Raw genomic sequence first — 21,759 nt, forward strand, 5'->3', positions numbered from 1 at the left:
GCCTTGTAGGTGGTAAGTGACGCGCTGACAGCTCCTCTATATACTTGACTAGATCTGATTCCTGTTAGTTACTGAGTTTCTGTTGGTTCTCGTTGGCGACGCGTCGGGGAGCCTGCACACCTCAGTGCGCACGGGACAACGTGTTGCGATCAACACTGTGTTTTTCTGCAAGCTTTGTATATACAAGTTTGTCGCCTAGCTTCAGATTATCAATCTCTGCAAGCGCATCTGAAATTCCTGTCATGGTGGTTGAGTTTTTACGCGTTGAAATCTACTGCAAATGTTGCGCCCTGATCGTTGGTTGACTCCGATCGTTGGGTGCACGGACACGGTAAGTCTATCTTTCCACCCACAATAAAAACTGTAACAACGCAGGCAAGAAGAAAGATATCCAGAACAGGTGTGAATCCGCTACGAGGCATAGTTACAGGAGTGCTGGGATGATAAGAACACTAGGATATATTCTGTGACGGTTAAGAGGAGAAGTGGTTCACGTGCTGTTGGCGGTGGTCTAGTGCTACTTCCTCATGTTGTTGAGCACCTCTTGCCTCAGCTGCATCACAAAGACGTCATCACAACAGATCCCGCAGCGAGCCTTAGAGAGGAAAGATACGGACAACACAATACACTTGTTTACATTTTGCCCTTGATACCGCAACAGAAAGACTACCAAGGAGGTACTCCACTGCCAGAAACGTCAACTGCCCACCGCAGCCTTGCTGCCTTGGAACAGATCTGCGGTATTTCTCATAAGTCACCACAGGCGCTTAGTTGATGACAATGGGGATGATAGAGACAATGATATTAACACGAAGGGTATCAAGGTTGCACAACTGTTACCCCCAAGCTAACTGAAACCTTACCTGATGGCTTGAATGGAAGATGCCGACGCTCAGCCATACCTTGACTCGACTTTTATCAACAGATCCGTTGATATTGTTCTTGAGCACAAGGCCGATTGCACAGCGACAGAGCGGCAACAGATGTTTGTTAACATGGTCGTTTCATTCAACGCCGATCTCATTGGAAACCGTTTCGCCGACCGCATCTTCTCCACGCTTTCATTCTCGTGGTGAGCAGCAGGAATGAGAACATCCTTTGCGCGTTCCTCGCATCGGAGTCTGGGAAACTGTTTGGCAATTTGACAGCTGCGGAACGCATCTTGTGTGCGGCGAAACAAGGCAAGGGAGGACTTAGTGTCCTGCTGTTGATGAAAGCGTTCCTCGGTCACGACGTCAACAACGAGAAGACGGTGCGATTGGCCGCCTTAATTTTGGAAGGCCTTATGGAGTCAGGCCAATCAGCCCGTTTTGGTCTCACAGTGAGCCATCGATTGGTCGTTTGTAATCACATGACGGATATCATCGGGCTCTGTAGGGGCATGGATCTGGGAGACTGCACTGATATCTGGGTACGAGCGCATGCAGCAGAACTTGATCTCTGGGAACGGGCCTATACATAGACGTTCATACCTGATCTCCACTCCGAGATCTGATGATTTATTGCTTTTTGTTCTGTTTTAGTTGATAGACCCCCTGTGGCATCGGTTCTTCCTGCGAGTTCAGAATTAATTTCGGTCTTGGGAAAAGGTGTACTGCCAATGTAGGTGCCCCAGAAGGGTGATTCATATGGTACATCCATGGACACGGATCTTAGTGCTGAACATCTTTAAAGTGGTCTTCAGACCTTCTCAATCAGTGTAGGGACTGAAGGGACTGGCATTTGAAGCCGCGCGGAACGACGATTGATCGGTGTTGTAGTATGTTGGTATCTAAAACAGTAAGTGCTGATCTAACTTGAAAGACCTCATTACTCACATCCCAAAGCCCACCTTCTAGGCTCTTCAGAATGTTGCCTTCCAATCGAAACTCATACTTCCGATCAAGTATGAATTTCGACCTATAGCCAGCCAGCGCCGTCACTTGTATCTCCGAAAACAATACTGGCAATGCGCCAACGAATAGTTCTCTCCTTTGCTCCGCACACTTGGCTTCAGTCGCAAACTGAATGCACACATTCGATCCAGACTTCAGTTCCATGAGCCCGTCCAGAGCTGCTTGCAATCTTTCCGGAGGCTTGGGTACGCCGAAGATATATGCCCGGAAAGATCCACGATCATGCGTGATCGCACTCAGACGTACTTCTAAGCTTGATACTAGCTCTTTTGGTAGAAGCCCGAGCCCCAGTTGGTCAGTGTTCAGAAATTTGCCGATCAGTCCTTGTCCGTCTCCGAAGATAAAGGTTGACGTGCGATAGTAATTCTCACTCAGTTCCCTCACGAACTGAGCGTCAACATAATCTGCACTCCAGAAGTGTTCAGGAAAGTGTGCTTTCCTCCAGCGTTGTTGATCGTAGCAGTAGCATTTCGTCACTGGGTCCATCGTTGAACGAAAATAGTCGCTGTCGATCCGTTGCTCCTTGGTGCCGAGATGCCAATAAACCATGTCACGCAGCTCACGAGGCAGCTTGAACATGAACAGATCAGTCAATGACCGGCATTCAGACCTTGCAAAAGCTTCCAGATTGAGCTGGGTTCCAGCCGCTTCGATTGCAAGGTCATGTTCTAGAGCATTGAGGCGCTGCTGTAGCGCTTGGATGTGACTTCTGTGCATTCCCTCGACGGACAGGGATCTGCCAAGAGGGGTTAGTGATCAAGTGTACCTCGCAACGGCTGTTTTGCGTACTCAAATGCTCGCTTGCGCAGTACCTGTCGCGAAACTTGACGAACGGAATGCGGCATGCTTGGTATTGTGTAGTGAAATTATGATGAAGTTATCTTCGCGCAACTGCTCATTCTCGATGGTCCATTTGAGTACTGCTGGTGGTTTACTCAGGTGCTCACATCAGCGTCGCAAATGGACCAAACCGGAACGACGTAAGCGGCTTTCTTTTGCAACCAATCAAACCTCAAAAAAATGCGGGTCGGTGCAGTGTAGGCGGTCAGAATGTCCTCGTAAGAAACAGCCTGTGACCCTGCAGCATCTTGTCGCGGACCTCGCAGTTTCTGCTATTTTTGCTTTGCTTGGCCTATCACCTACTGATCAACGCCGTCGATAATCTATCGAAACTATTTCGTGTCAGCCCATTGAGTGTTGTTCACAGAGGGCGCGCTCACAAATGTGCGTGCCTTCGAGAGCCGCAGACTGAGTCGCGGATCTAGTCTGAGGTGTCTTCAATACCGCAAGGAAGCCACAGCACCAAACTGCTCAAGAGATCCATCATAAAGATTCAAGATTGAAGGCTAATGCAGAAGCCCAGCGGTGAGCGGGGCACAATGGCACTAATCAGCTTCGAACAGGCGCACCCCGCTGACGCGTCGCGCCGCCCATCTACCTTGGAACACTCAGTCGTCTGATCATCTTCAAGCAGGAGCAAGCGTCATCAAAACCCCTTGCTGTCTTCCTTGAGGTTGAGAAATCATTCCAATAAAATATGTACATGCTACGAAGCGAATTTCATCCTTGTCGTGCACCTGCACATATACTCGTCAAGGCCATCCTGGGTCCTCCTCAACATCGCTACGCACCCCATCTTTAAGAGCACTTGGTGACGCTGGGAACGTTGGTGCAGCTGCCGTAAGTCGTGCCACCAGTAATTGCGACGTTCGACCAAGTCCAGCCAGTGCATGATGAGCTGCTTCCGCAGGTCACAACAACATCAAAACCGGAGCTGGAGACAGCGCCGGTGCCGGAGATGTTTTTGACAACCAAGTTGGTAATGGGGATACCGGTGCCGGCTGTGCCCTTCAGATCGCCGCCGTCGTAGTTCTGCTCGATAAGAGCACCGTACCTGGAGATCGCAGTCAGCGTTAAGACGTATGAGTGCATATAGAGCATGCTTACTTAGAGATATTCTTGAGAGTGATCGTATTGTAAGTCACCTTGTTGATCGATCCAGTGTCACCGACGGAGGCTTTGACGCGGATACCATTGACTGAATTCTGAATGATGTTGTTGGAGAAGGTGACAGTGTCGACAGTGTTATCATCGCGGCCACCGACAGAGCCGATAGATAGACCGTGACCGCCGGAGCAAAGACCATTCTGGAAAGTGATGCTCTGGAATTGCAATCAGTAGATGATCTCAAGGAGTCTCGAGATAGCACTTACGGTTCCGGAGTTGACAGCAACGCAGTCGTCCTGGTTATAGACCTTGGCGCCATCGATGATAACGTTGTTGCTGGAGCCGATGTCAAAGCCGTCAGTGTTGTGACCAAGACTGCCAGTGTCACCATCGGAGTCGTCGATGGTCATGTCGGTGACGGTCAGTCCATCGCAGCCAGCAATACTGACAGCCTGATGAGGCGTGTTCAAGATGGACAGGCCAGTGACGGTAGAGGAAGTGAGACTGTGGAGATAAAGGAACTGTGATCATCAGCATCGATCTGGTGTACAATATCAGAGAGCATTACCTTGGGCTTGACCTTGCCTTTGTCGCCCAGACCGTCCCACCAACGAGCGCCATCGGGGCTGAGGACCGCGCCAGAGGCAGCCTTGACCGTAATCTTGTTACCGCCAATATTCAGTAGAGGACCGGCCCATTCCGAATAACCCCAGGTGGTGGTCCCCTGGAAGACGACAGTGGTGTCATCGGCAAGCCCGGAGAGATCAAGCGTTGTGCCAGACGGGACAGCAACATTGTTCAAGACAATGGTGGAGCAGGCAGTCTGTGATTTGGAAGCAGATGCGGCACCAGTCGACCCTGAGAAGGTGCAAGAGGTGGCTCGCTTAACGACTCCCGCTTTGGGGGCAGGAGTGATGGCTGGAGCAGCCGGGGCCGCGATCACAGATGCGGCGAGCGATGCGGTCAACGCAAGGATAGATAAGAACTGCATTTTGAATGGGAGAGAAAGCTTGAAGATAGCAAGAAGAGGCTTGGCTGCTTGGCCAAATTGCTTGCTTTCCAACGAACCTTATGTACGACTTGGTGAGGGAGCAATCTCATTCGCCTACGCAGCTTCGGACGTGTTGTCGCAATCTACCTGGGACCAGATCTTCCAGTGCGCAAATGAGGCGGGACACCAACATCCTCCAATTATCGAGTATTGCGTTGTCCGCGTACCTCCTGAACATGCCCTAGGTTGAATGATCAAGAACACATGACTCTGGAAGCGAAGATGTGGGAACAATAATGGCAGTGCCGTAGGGTGCCGTGTTGTGGGGTATCCCATTTCCACCAATCATCAATTCTCCATGCCTGTACCAATACATATTGCGAATACGAGTCTGGGGAGAATCTGGGGACGGCCGCTAGCCGAATGGCCTCCCAGCTCGCCCCACGTGGTTTGAAGATGCGTACTCTCACTCCGCCAATTTCCAAATGTCGCGCGATCCTTACGAGGAAAGAGTAGAGCGCGGACATTATCTCCAGGTTCAGCTACTTCATTTTGAGCCTGTTATGATTCAGCGTGTTTCACAACCAGAAAACCACTGAAGTATTTACCCGAGACTGCAAGGGAGTATATACATGGTACGTCCGAAACCCAAAGCACCGCAGGTCATCATCGCGTCGCTCGCCATGCCAGGCTGCCAGTCTAAACGCCACGGTTTGCTTGGAACAGATGAAAGAAGGGGATGTGATAAGAACCTATGAGTGACTCGACTCTGCAATCGGTACGATTGTTGGAGGTGGTGCATGCAAGCGCGGCGTCGTGCTGAACTTGGGATGCAATCGAAAGCTTGCTGACCGGACAGGATGGGCGAAGTCGTCAAATTTATGCGATGTCGCAACTCTGTTAGCTGTAATACGTTCGCTTTGGCTGGACTGCCGTCCAGATAAAGCACCACTCTGTGGCGCCAATTGCAGAGGCACGTAACAAGATGTGCCTTGAGGGAACAATGAATATCTTGGATTCATTGTCAACCTGGTCGGTGTTGAGATACGACTGGAATAGCAGGAGCTCAAACTCGATGGGTCAGGACTACCCAACAGGGCAAGATACTCAAAGGGCTCCGGGACGTCCATGGTGGCCGTACTCGAAAGGCGTGCCTGTGCTGGTGGCTCGATGAGAGATGGAGCGAAGCACATCGCAGTCTGGAGACTGACCATGTCAAATACCTCATCAGAGTCGCTGTCATATATGGTTCCCACTACACTAAGCGTCCTTGCCCTGTGCGTGTCCGGGATACTTGTAGTGGTGGGCGTTATCTGAAGCGTCGAAACAGGCGATGGCAAAAAAGGGCTGATTGGACCAGGGCTTGGTATTCTTGGCGATATTATTGAGACTCTTTCAGGCTCCTTTATCAAGCTGGTGAATAATCTCGGCGACTCGAAGCGCATGTTGGCTTCGCGTTTACGCAGTCGATTTGACGACCGACCGAGTGTGTGGCTAGACCTCGGTCTCGCAGTCCAACTTCGTGTTGAGCATGATCGCCAGACATTGGCTTGCAGGCTCTTGAAAAATGGGACCATGTATGGGATGCAGGCAGTACAAATACTGGCGCATACATGCACCTGGGTACATATGGTGGCGCTCCAGAGATCAAATTCAGGGCTCCCATGCGGCGTCACCTGATACAAGTAGATTGCGCGAACGAGAGCAGCGGCGGCTACAAGCAGGCGCGGTGCGAAACAAGCTACAACAGCGACCTTCTTCGAAATACACACTCTAAGATGTGCGACTAGGTCTACAGAGAGCATGACAATGAACAGCTCTGTCGACATGTCAATTGCGCAGTACACGACCCAGAAGAATTGCTGCATGGGTCAGCAACAGCCAGCTACAATGAACGAATATGTAGCACCTACCGTATTGAAGCATCGCAAAGTCATCGACTCCCATGGCCGTGGAAGGCTGCATTGAAAGGCCACAGCAGCAATTGAAATTAAGCTCCATGTGAAGATGCAGATGCCAAAGCAGAGAACAAACAGGCGATGCGTGCGTAGCACAACAACATTGTAGAAAAGTACAACGATCGACAGCTTCGAGAAGCACAACGAGGAAATGTAAAGTAGTTCGGAGGCGTAGTAGCCTTTCATAATGGTGGCTGCTCTGTCGGCGGTCAAGAAGCCCTGTACGCCCAAACCCTTAGAGGTGAGCAATAAGGTTGTCACTGATAGACCGACCGCGAATGTCTGTCGATATTAGCTGAAGCTGCGTGAATAGTCGCTGCAGCTACCGTAGCTAGAAGAATAAACAGGTCATCCATTGCTAGTTTACGGAAGACAATGGCCTTCATGGCTTGTCGCGTGGTGAAGAACACCACGAAAATTCCAGTAAGGGCATATGTCGCTAGCTCGATGATAGTAGACGTATCTTCCTCCAGTCTTTTGATACGCGAAGCCATCTTCAAAATGGTGATTGGTGAGGGATTGACAATCAATATACTTGAGCAAACGACAAATTGTGAACGAGCGGTCTCCCTGTAAGACTTGCAATGAGAGTGCTTGACAAGAAGGAAGTCGTAAGAAGGTGGCAGCTTCAGCTAAGTTCGAGGGGAGCCATAACGGATGATCTTCCGTGCCCGCAAGACCAACGTTATCCTTAGTAACAGCCAGGCGACCGATCGTAGTAGACCGCAGCCATAGATCTCCGAAGGCGTGTCTGCGCAGGTTTGCTGTTGTTTCCTGCAGCCGGAACCGAGGTCTCAATCCTCGTGTACATCGCCGTGAACTCCCATATAGCGGATAGCCCGGGATCTAAAGTTAGAGCAGTCAGAAGCCAGCGCAAGACTGAAGTTTGGCCGAACGCTGAGGCACAGCGTCGTCTAAGCTCGAGCAGCTGGTCGAGCGACTGCGCAGCAAGTGCAAATCACAGCCTAACGGTAATGAGAAGTTGGAAATGGAACATACATTGTGCAACAGTATTGTGCTCATCGGTTCCTATCAACTAACAGTGTTCAGCCATAGCAGCCTCTTATTGGATCGCCGCTCAGAGGTTGGTGAGGTTCATTTTCGGTCCCCGATCCAGGGGCTGAGCAGACACCTTCGCCGAAGCCTCGTCATGCAATAAGGACCGCAATGTCGTCAGCAGCAGGCACACTGAACATGCTCTGCTCAATTTGCGCTTAGAATTCGAAGCGCAGTCGTAAGAGGAAGTCGCGAGAAGGTCGCGTTGATGTTCAAATACTAATTCGTCAAGCAAAGGCGCGAGGCTGGGACTACCGAGGCTACCCGTGGCCGTGCGGCCGATGAGCCAGTTCAGCCGATGAGCCACCCCAACGAGATCTCAGCGATAGAAAAATGAAGCTGTAGAGCCACATTCAAAAGCTATTATCGTGAGAAAAGTTGGTGTATTGCTATACAGAGCCTTGCGCTTCAATTGTGCTATTTATATTTGGCTGGTAACCGCGAGTTGCGGCCTCTCGCAGTGATTTTGGGTGGGGGAGACGCAGCTGGCTGTGCAGCGTCAACACGACTTCGAGCAGCCACAACACAACGACGCTTTGTTGGATTTTTTGCAGCACTGTGTGAGACTTTTCGCTTACGCTTGTTGAGTGTATCGTGAGATTTTTGAGCGATTGGAGCGTCGTGTTGCTGCTTTTTGAGCGCTCGTTCGGCAGCCAGCACTTCAGCTTGTGCTTTCTTCGCCTCGCGACGCTCCTCAGCAGCACGCTGTCGAGCGAACTTTGCCTCCTCTTGCTGCTGCTTTTTGTGAGCTGTTGCTGCCACCTTTGCCTTTCTATCGCGAGATTTTTGGAGTTGTAGCTGCGCGGCTTCATCGAGTTATGCAGCTTTGCGCGCGCGGTCGCGGGCAAGCTTCCTGGGACTGTAGAAGACAGCGCCGCCGTGCCAGTCGTCGCCGTCTTGTGTAGTCAGTGTTGTCCGCTGCGTTGGGCGCTTCTTAATGACGTTGAGCTCGTGTTGTAGCTCCTCGTTTCGAGTGCGAAGAAGCTCATTGTTGACCTGTAGCGAGTGGAGGCTCCGCGACAGCCGCTTGGCTTCAATTCTGGCCTTGTCAGCAACTGCAGCGTCAAAAATTTTGCGCTGCTCAGGTCAGCTATCGCCTTCGCCATGCTCTCCAATTTCTGCGTCTTCGTCTTGTTGTGGTGGGTGGTTATTGAAGCGTTTCAGTACAGCGTCCGCATCCATCGGCCACACGCCTGTAGCTTGAAAACTCTTCAATATGAGCTCTAAGGTCATTGTAGCGCTTCATGCTGGCCAAAAGTTGCTGTAGAAGTTGGGTTTCGTGATCCTCGTGAGGCCTTAGGTTCGTTGGAGGTAGTGGGTGAGCTTCTTAGTGTAGTGCCTTGAAAGCGGCGCAAAGAGGACAACATCAAGCAGCTGCAAGCTGTGAGTTGAATAAGGTGGAAATACCATAAGGAGGATGCGTTTGGCGTCGCAATACTCTAGAAATTCAGGCGTGAGGTGGCTGCTGTGGCCGTCAAGGATCAGAAGCCGCCATTAACGGCGAGCTTTAGCTGCTGTATAGCGATCGAACACCTGCTGAAGCCAGGCAAGCCCTAAGTCATTGTTTAACCATCCTGTTGCTAAGTAGGAGATAAAAATCTAGTATTGTTCAGCAATAAGGTCGTCTACCTAGGTTAATTAAATCCTAGAGGTGCCCTGGTAGATAAGAGCGGGCAGTAATGCCTCTCCAGAAGCGCATACGCAAGCCAGCAGCGTTACCTATTCTCTGTTGCTATCTCTAAGCGCTGCAGTGCGCTCTTTTAACTCCCAAATTGCCTTAGAGACTATCCTTTTAGTGTGACTGTTGATGCTGACAAAGAAGCCTTTCTCATCTATATTGTACGTGTTGCGCTCGTCAACGCTGTGCTCACGCATCTTGGAGTGCAATAGGTTGAAGTACAACTCATACTTGCGCTTGCTGTCAGCTAAAAAGCGCTCACGATCCATCCCGGTGGTCCATTTGGTGGTAAGCTTGTTGGCGTGGCGATGCAGAAACCAAGTAATCCAGCTCTCAGAGACCTCCCACTTCGTAACCGCAGAGGCGAAATTTTGCAGCATGCTTCTAGTGGGTGGCAAGCCGTCTCTTGTGCATCTTTCTATGTATTTGACAAGTACCTCCTCCTGTTGTGGGCTGAGTAACTGTCGCTGGCGCGCTTCTTCTGCATTTGAGCGTGTATAACAGTTGTGCCGCCGCGACAGCGTTGTTCGGTCAACTCCAAACATTTTTGCGACTTGGCGGTATGACAAGTTATCTCCAGCTTTATGCAATTCTAAATATTCAATCGCTTCTTGAATTGGATCCATGGTGGTGGAGTTATGACGCGTTGAAGTTGTGGGTATCTCAATGTTGTGATGTTCTGGGTGGCTCATCGGCTGAACTGGCTCATCGGCCGTACGGCCATGGGTACCTACGGAAGACGGTGTGCGCACGTCCCGCCCCACCTCACTTCGGAACCTGTACAGCTCTGTTCACGACTCAACACAAAATCCTGCTCAACATCCAAAAAGCGGATGCAACGCCTCCGCAATTCCTCTTGAAAAAGCTACTTGGACGTTCTTTTCGTCACCATGCACTCCATCCGCAGTTTGTGTCTTTTTGGCTCCATCGTGGGGGCTTCAGTGTCCGCGGAGGAGACGTCAACCGCAGACCAATCAGCACCATCGACACCTCAATGCGGTTCATCGACTTTCCTGAAAGGACTGCAGGATTGTGTCGCAGGGTCAGACCTTGCGGTGCTTTCCGTCACAGCGACACCACAGCACAACTTCACGAGTAACAGAGGCGGACCCTTGCAGCCAGCTCTAAGCGGTTTGAGCTTCTGCCAAGTCAGGACAAACATCTCCCATCGAGGCACAAACGACAAAGTCCTGATCGAGGCATGGCTTCCCATCAGCCACGACGATTGGAACGGACGATTTCAGGCCACTGGAGGTGCCGGTTTTGAGACCGGTATGTTCGGTAGCCATCTTGGGCAGGCTGTTCAAGATGGCTGGGCCGCTGTGTCAACCGACGGAGGGTCTGGCAGTGATAACTTGAGACGAATTAGGGACGGAAGTTGGATCCTGAAGAACACCACGGACGGTACACTGGACTGGAACCTGTTGCATAACTTTGCTTCTCGTAGCCTTGTCGATCAGATCAACATCGGCAAGGTGATTACCGAACTATACTTTGGCCGAGCTCCACATCACTCATACTGGAACGGATGTTCCACCGGGGGTAGGCAAGGCTACATGATCGCACAGAAACATCCGCATCTCCTGGATGGTATTCTGGCAAACGCACCTGCACTCAACTTCATCAACTTAGTCACTGGCGAATTTTGGTCTCAGCTAGTGATGAAACAGCAAGAGACATTCATGTCCAACTGCGAATTCGAGTACTTCAGACAAAGGGCTATCGAACAGTGTGACATGCTGGATGGTGTGCGCGATGGCATACTTGAAGACCCGGAAGCGTGCAAATTTGATCCATTTGCTGCTGTTGGCGAAGAGATAGAGTGTGACGGGAAACACGTCGACATCACGCTGGGGATGGCGACAGTTGTCGAGCATATCCTCAAGGGACCAAAGCAGGTAACATGGGGTCCAATATTCCACGGGATCAGCCCTGGGATTCGATTTGAAGACCTAGCGAACATCGACATCGCTGGTGATGGCATAAGATCACAGAAACCGTTTGGCATATGCGAGAGCTGGATGAAGAACGTCGTACTCAGAGACCCCTCTGCCAGATTAGATCATCTGGACATAACCTCGTATTTCGGTCACTGGGCGCAAGCCAACTACGAACTGGGTGGTCTACTCAACACTGCTGATCCTGACTTGACGCTGCTGAAGGCCTCAGGAGCCAAGCTGCTGACATGGCACGGCATCGATGACACTATCATCCCCTATCAAAACACCATCGATTACCGGAAGAGGGTCGAGGGTGTCATGGGCGGTGCGCATGAAGTCGATCAATTTTACCGATTGTTCCTCGCGCCTGGTGTTGAGCACTGCGGTGGTGGCATCGGGCCTGCCCCTTCTTCTGCTTTGTCGATGCTAGTCGATTGGGTTGAGAAAGGCGAAGCGCCGGAGGTACTTGGAGCCGAGACAAAAGATGTCAGAGGCGAGGCGGTCACCAGAGATTTATGCGCTTATCCTGGCAAGTTGAAGTATATGGGGCTTGGAGACGCGAAGAGAGCATCAAGCTGGACCTGCGTTGGTGGAACGGAGAATCCGAAGACTGTGCTCCAGAATCAAGCCAGTGAGCGCATAGGCAACCTCTTGGGTCGTCTAACAGGTCGTTTCGAGGGGTTGGGGCTTGGACTCAACATCGGCTGAACGGTAGCTGACGGCGCAAAATCGCCACTGCGTACAGCTTACTGTCTCAAACAAATCAGCTCATAACCAACATGAGTTGTGCCCAACGCAATGTTCGGCACCCGTCATCATCTTAGCCTTTCGGCCCTTACTTTGTGCTGCTGGTCCGTCGTGCTCCTTACCGCTCATCCTTGCCAACACCGCACTCTCCTTTTGAACATCGCCATGATTCCTCCCGACAACCGGGTAGACTGCAATAATGACCGGCAATGACTTCGGCGGTGTTGGTGAGCCAGGGGCTATGAAACACTGCGCTAGTATTTGGCGGTGTTTTAAGATCGTCGGTCCGCACGGTCATTCCCGAAATCCGACCGTCTCATCCAATTGTGCCATGTGGGTCGGATGAGTCTCCTTCCAGACACCTTGCTGTCTTTAACACGCGGTTCTTAACATGCCTTTTGAAGATTTATACATCGTCAGACCGCCTGGTCGTCGTAATGGAGGATATGCGCCATATCCATACGTCAACAGCTGAACAGGCCATGCTTACGACGCATCGCACACGCAGAGCCTTCCTCATGCAGATCATGACCTCTCAAACCATACAAACGCCACAGCTCCTCTGGGACGATTGTATCCGTGAAACGTCAGAAGCGGCTGTGCAGATCTGGCCCGATGCTTTCACATGCAACGTGCGCTCTGTCTCCACTCGCAACTTTATTCTTGTCCGAGCACAACGCGTGAAAGCTTGAGTGAGCTTGACTCTCAGCACAAAACACCGCATTGGACAAGAAAATGACGAAGCTCGTGGGTCAGACATCTCCAGTCACGAGACCCACACGTTGGGCGAATTGACAACACATGGTACGTCTTGGTACACAAATAAACCATGGCTCGTGTTTAAGGTATATGTATAGGGATGTGCACTGGGTCGCAAGGCAGGCAGTTCAACTCCGCTAATAACGCGACCTTGCTGGACGAGGTTTCCCGACCACAGCCAGTCAGCCCTGCACCAGGTTCTCCTTGCTTTGTTTGTTCAGACGACAATAATTCTAATCCACGACTCACGACATGAACGCCTCAGCAACAATCCGTGCATCCTATGTGCGTGCCACTAGGATGAGCATGATGCCACCACCGCTCCCAAGACCCGGCTCGGTCACAAACAATGTTGCCGACCTCGAATCACGACCTGCGAACGGCGAGAAACTGAAAGACTTCGTACCCATCAACCACCTCGCGCACCGCGAGAAGTGCGACCTCGAGCGCAACAAGATTTACTTCTACGACGAGCCATACTCTCCATCATACATGGAATGGGGAGAAAGTGGATCGTTCGGCATACGTATACGTAAGATGTGCACCATCTTTCCATACCGTGACCCCATCTGGCTAGTTGCCGTCGTCTTTGCAGCCGGCAGTCTCGATCTTGTCATCAATGCGTTCTTCGACCTCGTTCCGCAGCTGGATGAGAAGCTGCAGTTTAAGACCAATGAAAGTGTCGCGATCCCGACTACGGTCCTCATCGGCTCGGTCTTCTTCTTTGCCGCAGGCATCTTCGACACCTTCGGAGCTTTGAACGCAGACCGCGGAACCCTCGACACCAACAAAGAGACGCGCAAAGTCACGTACCGCCCAGCTCTTGTAGGGTCTCCGGAGTTCAAGTGGATCCCTTCGTGGGTCAAACTGTGGGATCTGACTAGGACGAACCTGGCTTTTCAAGCTGGTTTGATCGTGCTCTTTGGCGGTGTGATCTTCATGTTCGCTGGCATTGTCGACTTTCCGGAGCTCATCCCAGAGAAAGCACCGCTGTTTGCGACGATTGTGTTCGGACCCCAGGTTCTTCATGGCGCTTTATTCTTGGTAGCAAATGCGATGCTGGCTATCTCAGAGCAGGAAAGGTGGTACAAACCGAAGTGGTCGGATGCGGACTGGCAGGGTGCTTTCCTCAACACCTTGGGTGGATTTGGTTTCATGGTGGCGGGACTGTTCTTATTTGGCGATCACAAGCTTGCGGCAGCAGTGGCGGCATTACTCGGGAGTTGGGCTTTCCTGATTGGGAGTGTGATACGGTGGTATGTTGTAATGGAGATCTTCTAGATTGCTTGGGTATTTAAATGTAGCAGATACCATCTCAATCCGATCGTACCTCCCACTTCGTATCTATTGTGATGCTGCCAGGCTCCATCATGGAGAAAGAACGCTCACTGCACCGACCTGACATAGCAGAGACATTAACGTGGTGATCTATCTTCAATGATTGCAGCTGTATCGCTGACGAGTCATCGTTCAAGGTGTCAAAATGACAGCCATCGCCCATTTTGCCTCTGTGTGAGGTAAAACCACTGTCTTCCCTGCTGCCACAATACCGCGAGGTGCTACACCCAGGAGTGCGATATTTGTAGAGCGGTCGCAGAAGTGGAATGCATGCCAACGCGATTGCCACAGCTGGCTCGAGACCTTACAGCGCGGTTGCGAGTACACCGCTTTGCTACATGCCTTGGTGTCATGGGTCAGAGGTGGTTTTGCCACATGCCCGGCCTGTCACGGGTCAGAGGTGGCTTCGCCACATGCCCAGCCTGACATTTACCTAATTTGTTACCAGGCATCATAATGCGCTCACTCTATGATGGACCTCTGCTATAGCCTCTAAACGTCACACTGCTAATTCTTATAGTAAGTACAGCTTATACTTTAACATGCTAGGGCTTAAAATAGCTAAGAAGAACGTACAGCTAGAGCAAATGCACAATATGAATGAGAAAGACTTCTTGATTGGAAGGATAGGCAGGCAAAAATGAGTCTTTAGCAGGACAAGCTGGGGCAACAAGCGCTTCCGCCAGGCTCTGGAGGATGGCAACAGAGAATGGGTTACGCTTATAGCGTGCGTGAGCGCTTCTAGAATTGCTCTTCATCCAGGCCTAATCATGGCAAGTGACAGCGGCAACGTCCAGGACGCATAGGTGCGAGATATTAAGCAATCTAAGCATCGCGTCTTTGTCACAGTCACGCAGAGCAGTTAGAGCAACAACAAAGCTGGCCTTAGATGGCTGCAACAGATCTTTAACAAAGAAACAAAGGCCTCCACATATTAAAGGTGGAGGTTACTTATTATTAACAGCTTTAGCAGCTATATAAGCTGCTTGTTTCTAATCTATTGCCATTAATACAAGATACTTGTAGCCATCTTTCCTCCCCACAGTACTTATACGCTCTAGCCAGCTGACGTTGTCCTCTTTAAGCCGCTATCAACTGCGTACTTACAGCAGTTAACAAGGCAGATTTAGCGCTCTAAGGGCTTGTTACTAGTGAAGAAAGGCAGCTTATTCTTATTGTTTTGGCCTGCTTAGCTGCAATCATTCACTAAAGACAACATACTTAAAGCCTTTAACACAACAGGCCTTCACCTGCTTAATTACAATAAAGTACTTAAGTGCTTCCCTAAAGGAGCTGCTGATCTGTCAGCTCCTCTGCCGCCTCTGTTAGGTACAACAGCACGTAGTTTAATGAGCGAATTAGACTGTTGTGGCAGATAAAAGCTTAGAGGAGGTGCGCGCCCTCTACCAAAAGGTCCACACACTTGTAATTGATAATGAGCTACTTCGCAACAAGAATGACAGGCTTAGTAAGTCTCTTACAATTAAGAAGAAGCAGGATAAGAAGAGTAAAGCTCTTAATCTAGTCAAGCCAGCGTTAGATGACTAGGGAGGAGCTTGCTAGTGGTCACCTTGATTGTTTAAGGAAGCCCGCCACAGAGAGCGGATTCTGAAGGAGACTGCGCATGCAGAGGAGCTTGAAAAGGCCTCAGTGAAGGAGCTCAAGGCTTCCAATAAGCTACATAACAATAAGATCAAAGAATAGAAGCGCAAGGTGGCTGCTGCAGCGAAGGTTGTTTGTGACAGAGAGCGCGCCAAAGAGCGTGCAGCAATCGACGCTTGCAAACTGCAAAGGGAGAAGGATAAAGAAGCTTGCAACGCTTAAAAAGCCTCCTAATTGCCTAAAAAAGGCAAGCGCAAAGCTTTAATTACTCCTAGGACGCCTGCAGCTCAAAAGCGTTGTGTTGTGGCGCCTTGTTGTGGTGCTGTTGCTCTAAGTCCTCCTCCGCCAGCTCGCACCTACACCACCCACAGTGGCCGCACTGCTACTCAAAATTATTAATCCCTTAACGTACCTCACGGGCGAGTGGCCGGCCCGGGCGAGTGACCGGATTTTGCTAAGACCACACTAAACTTCAACTTCTCTTGCATATTATAGCAAGTTACTGCAAGTTACTGTAACTTACAGTATACAGCACTAATCTATAGTATCTTGCACATCTTTTATACACGTTCGCGCGTTGTGCCCTGCCTTACTACACCTGCTATAGTGTAGTAGTCTGGCCAAAGGCCAATAAAGGATATCTACTTCCTAACAACTTTTGCTAAAAAACATGCACAAGTTAACTAGACGTCTAGTTAACTGCGTAGATAATATATATCTAGCTTAAGCCAAGCCGGCTAAGCTAATGTAACCGGCTAGCTCTAGCTCTTCTTTAGCTTTAGAGTCTAGACCGTTACACTAAGGTATAGGCCTAAAGCACAAGAAAAATTCTACCTTCTTGCTAAGTTAATATCTACTTGCGTTGTTGTTGTATATCATGTCGTATAGAAAAGTTGCAGTGCCAAGAAAAAGTGTCCGGCTTGGTGGTGTGTCTGGCTCGGTGGTGCTTTACGTTATAGTAAGTACTAATAGTGTGCGTCTTTGTATGCCTATTAAAGTGCTTTAACTAGTTAAACCTAAGCCTGTTAGTAGTCTAGCTATTTTTTAGAGATGCTAATAACCTAGTCTTAAGGCAGGGTATTATCCTTATACTAGTTAGACAGGTGTTAGCAGGCTTTAAAGATGATGTAGGCTAGAATAGCCTATCCTGTAGCATTAATGCCCTTAATAACTATTACCCACTCCTAGTTGCCTAGCTATATCTACTTTGTTTGTCCTAGCTTCTCTGCATCTATAACAACTACTCTAGTGCTTATCTAGCCTATTATAAAGCCTGTCTTATTAAAGTTGTACGTATTATTGTCTAGGATACTATACTTAGCTTTAACATTAGATACAAGGGTAAACTAGCCCTGTATAAGCTTAGAATCCTTATAGAGGGCTCACTTGTAGTTGTACTTGCAATTAAAAACTATTTTAAGCTCCTCCTAACGCGAAAATCTATTCCTCCTAGTCTACAGGCTTCTTAATTATAACTATTGTGCTTGTAATTAGTCTATCTAGCTTAGTAGTAGCCATCCTAAATTAGGCTCTATTGGCTATTAGATGTTGACTCTTGTAAGGGACAGTGCGCTCAAGGCTCTTAGAAAAGTGAGGTAGTAGGACAATGACGTAGCTCTGTTGACAGCAGTCAACAGCTTGTTAGCATGCAGTAGCTAATACAGCGTGTATAGTTGACAGCTAGACTCATAACTGTAACTGCGTGAGCAGTGTCGGTCGGAGACTGTGATCAACGGGTGTATTACTATCTGTTGTTGTGTTGTGTGATGTTGTGTTGTTCAAGCTCTCAGCTCTCAGGTAAGTGCACTTGCCCACCGGGCAGTGCCTGCTACAATAAAACATCATGTGATCTGAGCCACGTGGTTATAAAGTTCTTGCCACCTAGCCTGAAGGCAGTGGTAACTTCTCGACGTCGCCTCCCGCAACTCGACCACGCCTATCGATCCCAACAGCTACTGCGATTAGAACCACTAAAAGCGCCTGCTTCTCTGATGAACACAACATAATGCGCAGATTTGATCCTGAGGATTGTTTGTCCAAGCTCAATTATCACCGAATTCATCGGGGAATGAGCGCCTCTGAAACCGAAAAGCGACCGCACCTCCCACCACGCGAGGTGGAAAGCTGCTGTCTCAGTCTATGCCTGGCATCTCAAGAGCGTGCATCCTGAAGAGCGATTTTCTCACTCGGTTCAAGAGCGTCCAAGACTACGAACAATGCCGCGAGGCAGAGGCAAAGGCTTAGGACCTGCATTTGAGCGACGGCCAGACCGCCCACAGCATTATTGACTACAAAGTTGACTTGTTGGCAACCACGACGATCAAGGCGTGGTAAGTTGGTAATCTACAAGGAGAAGAATGATGGATGCTCGGTTGAGAAAGAGACGGACGTCAAAAGCGTGCCGGAAGGAGGTGAATTGCAGAACAGATCCCAGTGAAGGTTACCACCACGCGTCGCACATGATGTTAACACGGTAAAATGCCCCCTTACTCAAACTCTGGATACTAACTGGCCTTCCATAGGCAAAGCGAAATGCAATAAAGATGAGGTGTGTTTTTCGACGGGGCGGGGTACGCGGTGGGACTTCAACTCTCGAACTCTTTTTCAACTATACTCGACCCGAAGCTACGATGATGTCGTGCAGAGGACGGTGAGAGCTGCCAGTCGTGTCAGCTAATTCGTTTTAGTGGTTTAGCTCCATCTTTTTCGGCCTTCGGGCCTTTGCTTTATCTCGTTCCCTTTACCGTATCGCATTCTACGTTGAGCACCCTTAGGCTGTAAGTACTCTATTGCAATGCAAAGTACGTCAATCATAACAGCGAACCCTTCGTATCGTCACGTTGGAGAGCCCCGGAGGATCTGATACCTGGGGCTGCTTGGGCTATGCCTTTTATAGCCCTCCGCCGATCTAGCTACTACGTCTTAGTCAACCCTATTTCCACACTGCGTCCGCGTCCGGCATAACACCGAATGTAAGTATTCTCTGAGGAGCTCTCATTGGCCGTCAGCGTATACGAGACCACGTGGATGGATAACGACAAGTTCGCCTCCATGCCATGCCATGTCCGAAATCCAGGTTCGTCCTTGGTTCCTGCGTGCCACATGCGAGTATCACACGTGTGCCGTATGATTGGACTCTTGTTATCAGGTACAGAACGCATTTTCCTGAAAGAGGAATGTGCGGTGGTGGGCCAAGGCACTTACGCTGCACGCCCAGCTTTTCACTTGGCAAGAGCGGCGGAGGTCTCCATCGCATCTTCGACGACATAAGAAGAAGGGTCGGGAACCAAGATCGTTCCCAGTGTCATCGCCTTTTGCACAGCATCGTCGATCGAAATTCGGAGTGCAAATATGAAGTTCTCCACAGCATCTGGCGTAGTTGCTCTTTCGGCGTTGGCTGTTGGCCAAGCCGCCGCTGAGGATGTGTTGTACAGCAGGCACCTCGCAAAGCGTCAACTCAGTGCTGAGGGGAACTACAACATCAGTTAGTCCCTCCGATAAGTGAGCGAGAACCCAAACTAACAAAAGCTAGCGTTCTTTCACGTCAACGATGTCCACGCCCATCTGGATGAGTTCTCATCGTCAGGTACTGACTGCACTCGGCCCGAGCGAGGCTGCTACGGTGGTTATGCTCGTATCAAGACCGTAGTTGAGGAGCAGCGACCCAACTACAACAACAGTCTCTGGTTGAACGCTGGTGATGAGTTTCAAGGTACTCTCTTCTACTCTTTCTACGGCGGCGAGAAGATCGCCGAGACGTTGAACCAGATGAATTTCTCGGCCATGACTCTTGGCAACCACGAGGTACGAACCAATTATCGAAGCTCTGCGAAGATCGATGCTGATCCCAAACAGTTTGATGGAGGTGACGAAGAGCTCGGGCAGTTCTTAGTCAATTTGACCTTCCCTGTCATTTCTGCGAACATCCAGTCGCAGAATGAAAAGGTCAACAAGACTATTAAGCCATACCACATTTTCCAGGAGCATGATTTGGCTCTCATTGGAGTGACCACCGATGAGACGCCAGGTATTTCGAATCCAGACGAGACGACTGTCTTTTCTGACGTTGTTGAGGCCGTTCAGGGCGCTATTGATGAGATCAAGTCCACTACCAACATCACCAGGATTGCTGCTATCACCCACATTGGCTACGAAAAGGACCAGGAGCTTGCTAAGGCTACCAAGGGTCTTCAATTGATCATGGGTGGCCATAGCCATACACTTCTTGGCGATATGGAGGATGCTGAGGGCAAGTATCCTACCATCGTCGATAATGCTGATGGCGAAGAGGTCTTCGTCGTTACTGCCTACCGCTGGGGCGAGTACATTGGTGATATTGAGGTCACATACAATACTCAGGGCAAGATCGTCGCGTACCACGGAGCTCCCATCCATATCACCAACACCACCAAGCAGGACGAGGGCCTCCAGGCTCAAATCGAGTCATGGCGCGGCCCTTTCGAGGAGTTCGCTGCCGAAGTCCTCGGTACCAGCGAGGTCGAGCTCGACCAGACTACCTGTCGCCGTCAGGAGTGCCTGCTCGGTGACTTCATGGCTGATGCTATGCTCACTTATCGCAAGAACAACACAGACGATGTTGATTTTGCCATCATCAATGCTGGTGGTATCCGTGCCACCATTGACCAGGGCAATATCACCCGCGGCGAGGTCCTTACTTCTTTCCCCTTCGGCAACGCCATTGTCCAAATCGAAGTCGACGGAAAGTACCTCTGGGAGGTTCTCGAGGGCATCATAACCGGTGTCAATATTGCCAATGGCAAGGATGTCACCTCATTCTTCCAGGTCTCCACCGGTATCAAGGTCGAATACAACCCTGAGAACAAAAACGGCAGCAAGCTTGTTGCTGTCACGATTGGCGACCTCCCTCTTGACAACAGCACCAAGTACCAGGTCGTCACCCTTGACTTCATTGCTGGCGGTGGTGACAACTTCTTCACTCCGACTACCGAATTCGTCGCCCTTGACACCCAGGATGAGGTCCTCACTCAGTACATTCAGGCGCAGTCCCCTGTAAATATCCAGCTCGACCAGCGTATTGAGGTTGTCGATCGCCAGCGCAACGCGACAGGTGGAGGCAACGGAACTGCCAGCGAGTCTACCCCTTCCGGCACTGGCAGCTCATCCCCTGAATCTACCGGTGCTGCTGCGCACGTTGCTTCTGGATTCGTTAGCGCTGGCATCTTCGCCACACTTGCCGGTCTTCTGATGCTCTAGACGAGCCACAACGATGATGTAATACAAAAGTCCCGGGTCGTTTAGCGATGCATATATCAATCAATATCATCTCTCAATACTTCATTAGGTGACCAGGTCCCGTGCTTGTCTGGAACGACTGTTGGAATGTTTGTGGCTTGTAGGTGATTGTTGATTTCGCCGTGTATCGAACTTATAGTTTGCTCGCGGATGAGCAATGCCCAGTCTCCGCATTTAAGGATGTTGATGGTTTTCAAATGTTTTGCTCATGATATCCATCCGGCAGAGTCTATAAATCCTCTACTTTGTAAGCGTCGGACATGTGAGTGTCACAACTTTTCAATCTTTGCTTGCATTCGCTGATCTTCATCAGTGCACCCTTCCACACTGCTCTTATATATGGAAATACCAATCTCATCGCTGATCAAATGCGGCATATACGACTCCTTGTCTGCGCAGGGCGCTCTCTCATTGGTCAGCTTGTTCGGCTTTGCTCCCGCTCCGGCGCGCTGGAGAGATTCTGTCGCGGCAGACGTAGCCGCTGTATGTATCGATGGAAAACTGCGCTGAGTTGCTTACTAGCTAGGAGGCGACCGTATATGCATGCCCTGAGACGGGCTAGTCCAAGGTAGTC

At 50.2% G+C, this 21,759-nt stretch overlaps 13 protein-coding genes across 13 annotated transcripts; 7 read left to right on the forward strand and 6 right to left on the reverse strand.

Moving 5' to 3' along the window:
* Nucleotides 1-1,694: 1,694 nt before the first annotated feature.
* On the reverse strand, nt 1,695-2,633 carry M421DRAFT_70678 (uncharacterized protein; the record flags this gene model as incomplete). Its single annotated transcript, XM_033596728.1, has 1 exon — nt 1,695-2,633. A coding segment is annotated over one exon (939 nt), but the record flags the coding sequence as incomplete, so codon positions are not given.
* Nucleotides 2,634-2,783: 150 nt separating this feature from the next.
* On the forward strand, nt 2,784-3,354 carry M421DRAFT_424154 (uncharacterized protein). The gene is made up of 2 exons (XM_033593667.1): nt 2,784-3,067; nt 3,116-3,354. The coding sequence occupies exon 1, from the start codon at nt 2,800-2,802 to the stop codon at nt 3,055-3,057; it is 258 nt and encodes an 85-aa protein (XP_033445376.1). The 5' UTR covers nt 2,784-2,799; the 3' UTR covers nt 3,058-3,067; nt 3,116-3,354.
* A 91-nt stretch (nt 3,355-3,445) lies between these two features.
* Nucleotides 3,446-4,903, reverse strand: M421DRAFT_400596 (glycoside hydrolase family 28 protein). Its single transcript, XM_033590203.1, has 4 exons — nt 4,411-4,903; nt 4,109-4,363; nt 3,843-4,057; nt 3,446-3,789 (listed from the first exon to the last, which is right to left on the reverse strand). Exons 1-4 carry the CDS (start codon nt 4,831-4,833, stop codon nt 3,534-3,536), a joined length of 1,149 nt encoding a protein of 382 aa, XP_033445377.1. The 5' UTR covers nt 4,834-4,903; the 3' UTR covers nt 3,446-3,533.
* A 571-nt stretch (nt 4,904-5,474) lies between these two features.
* Nucleotides 5,475-6,690, reverse strand: M421DRAFT_424155 (uncharacterized protein). Its single transcript, XM_033593668.1, has one exon. The coding sequence runs from the start codon at nt 6,660-6,662 to the stop codon at nt 5,586-5,588; it is 1,077 nt and encodes a 358-aa protein (XP_033445378.1). The 5' UTR covers nt 6,663-6,690; the 3' UTR covers nt 5,475-5,585.
* A 375-nt stretch (nt 6,691-7,065) lies between these two features.
* M421DRAFT_265509 (uncharacterized protein) lies at nt 7,066-8,103 on the reverse strand. The gene is made up of 2 exons (XM_033588728.1): nt 7,791-8,103; nt 7,066-7,637 (listed from the first exon to the last, which is right to left on the reverse strand). The coding sequence occupies exons 1-2, from the start codon at nt 7,812-7,814 to the stop codon at nt 7,155-7,157; spliced, it is 507 nt and encodes a 168-aa protein (XP_033445379.1). The 5' UTR covers nt 7,815-8,103; the 3' UTR covers nt 7,066-7,154.
* A 161-nt stretch (nt 8,104-8,264) lies between these two features.
* M421DRAFT_70645 (uncharacterized protein) lies at nt 8,265-8,576 on the reverse strand (the record flags this gene model as incomplete). Its single annotated transcript, XM_033596725.1, has 1 exon — nt 8,265-8,576. A coding segment is annotated over one exon (312 nt), but the record flags the coding sequence as incomplete, so codon positions are not given.
* Nucleotides 8,577-9,528: 952 nt separating this feature from the next.
* M421DRAFT_424157 (uncharacterized protein) lies at nt 9,529-10,285 on the reverse strand. Its single transcript, XM_033593669.1, has one exon. The coding sequence runs from the start codon at nt 10,149-10,151 to the stop codon at nt 9,567-9,569; it is 585 nt and encodes a 194-aa protein (XP_033445381.1). The 5' UTR covers nt 10,152-10,285; the 3' UTR covers nt 9,529-9,566.
* A 130-nt stretch (nt 10,286-10,415) lies between these two features.
* Nucleotides 10,416-12,173, forward strand: M421DRAFT_103365 (feruloyl esterase B precursor; the record flags this gene model as incomplete). Its single annotated transcript, XM_033586893.1, has 2 exons — nt 10,416-10,431; nt 10,567-12,173. 2 exons carry the CDS (start codon nt 10,416-10,418, stop codon nt 12,171-12,173), a joined length of 1,623 nt encoding a protein of 540 aa, XP_033445382.1.
* Nucleotides 12,174-12,411: 238 nt separating this feature from the next.
* Nucleotides 12,412-12,904, forward strand: M421DRAFT_94943 (uncharacterized protein; the record flags this gene model as incomplete). The annotated part of the gene is made up of 2 exons (XM_033598251.1): nt 12,412-12,439; nt 12,471-12,904. 2 exons carry the CDS (start codon nt 12,412-12,414, stop codon nt 12,902-12,904), a joined length of 462 nt encoding a protein of 153 aa, XP_033445383.1.
* A 319-nt stretch (nt 12,905-13,223) lies between these two features.
* M421DRAFT_70884 (uncharacterized protein) lies at nt 13,224-14,252 on the forward strand (the record flags this gene model as incomplete). Its single annotated transcript, XM_033596745.1, has 1 exon — nt 13,224-14,252. The coding sequence occupies one exon, from the start codon at nt 13,224-13,226 to the stop codon at nt 14,250-14,252; it is 1,029 nt and encodes a 342-aa protein (XP_033445384.1).
* Nucleotides 14,253-14,953: 701 nt separating this feature from the next.
* On the forward strand, nt 14,954-15,431 carry M421DRAFT_400613 (uncharacterized protein; the record flags this gene model as incomplete). Its single annotated transcript, XM_033590204.1, has 1 exon — nt 14,954-15,431. A coding segment is annotated over one exon (162 nt), but the record flags the coding sequence as incomplete, so codon positions are not given.
* A 246-nt stretch (nt 15,432-15,677) lies between these two features.
* On the forward strand, nt 15,678-15,827 carry M421DRAFT_23368 (uncharacterized protein; the record flags this gene model as incomplete). Its single annotated transcript, XM_033588424.1, has 1 exon — nt 15,678-15,827. A coding segment is annotated over one exon (150 nt), but the record flags the coding sequence as incomplete, so codon positions are not given.
* A 3,360-nt stretch (nt 15,828-19,187) lies between these two features.
* M421DRAFT_424162 (Metallo-dependent phosphatase) lies at nt 19,188-21,543 on the forward strand. Its single transcript, XM_033593670.1, has 3 exons — nt 19,188-19,395; nt 19,444-19,715; nt 19,767-21,543. Exons 1-3 carry the CDS (start codon nt 19,263-19,265, stop codon nt 21,144-21,146), a joined length of 1,785 nt encoding a protein of 594 aa, XP_033445387.1. The 5' UTR covers nt 19,188-19,262; the 3' UTR covers nt 21,147-21,543.
* Nucleotides 21,544-21,759: the final 216 nt, after the last annotated feature.

The sequence above is a fragment of the Didymella exigua genome (assembly GCF_010094145.1).
Source record: "Didymella exigua CBS 183.55 unplaced genomic scaffold M421scaffold_32, whole genome shotgun sequence".
In the NCBI taxonomy this organism is placed as follows: Eukaryota; Fungi; Ascomycota; class Dothideomycetes; order Pleosporales; family Didymellaceae; genus Didymella; species Didymella exigua.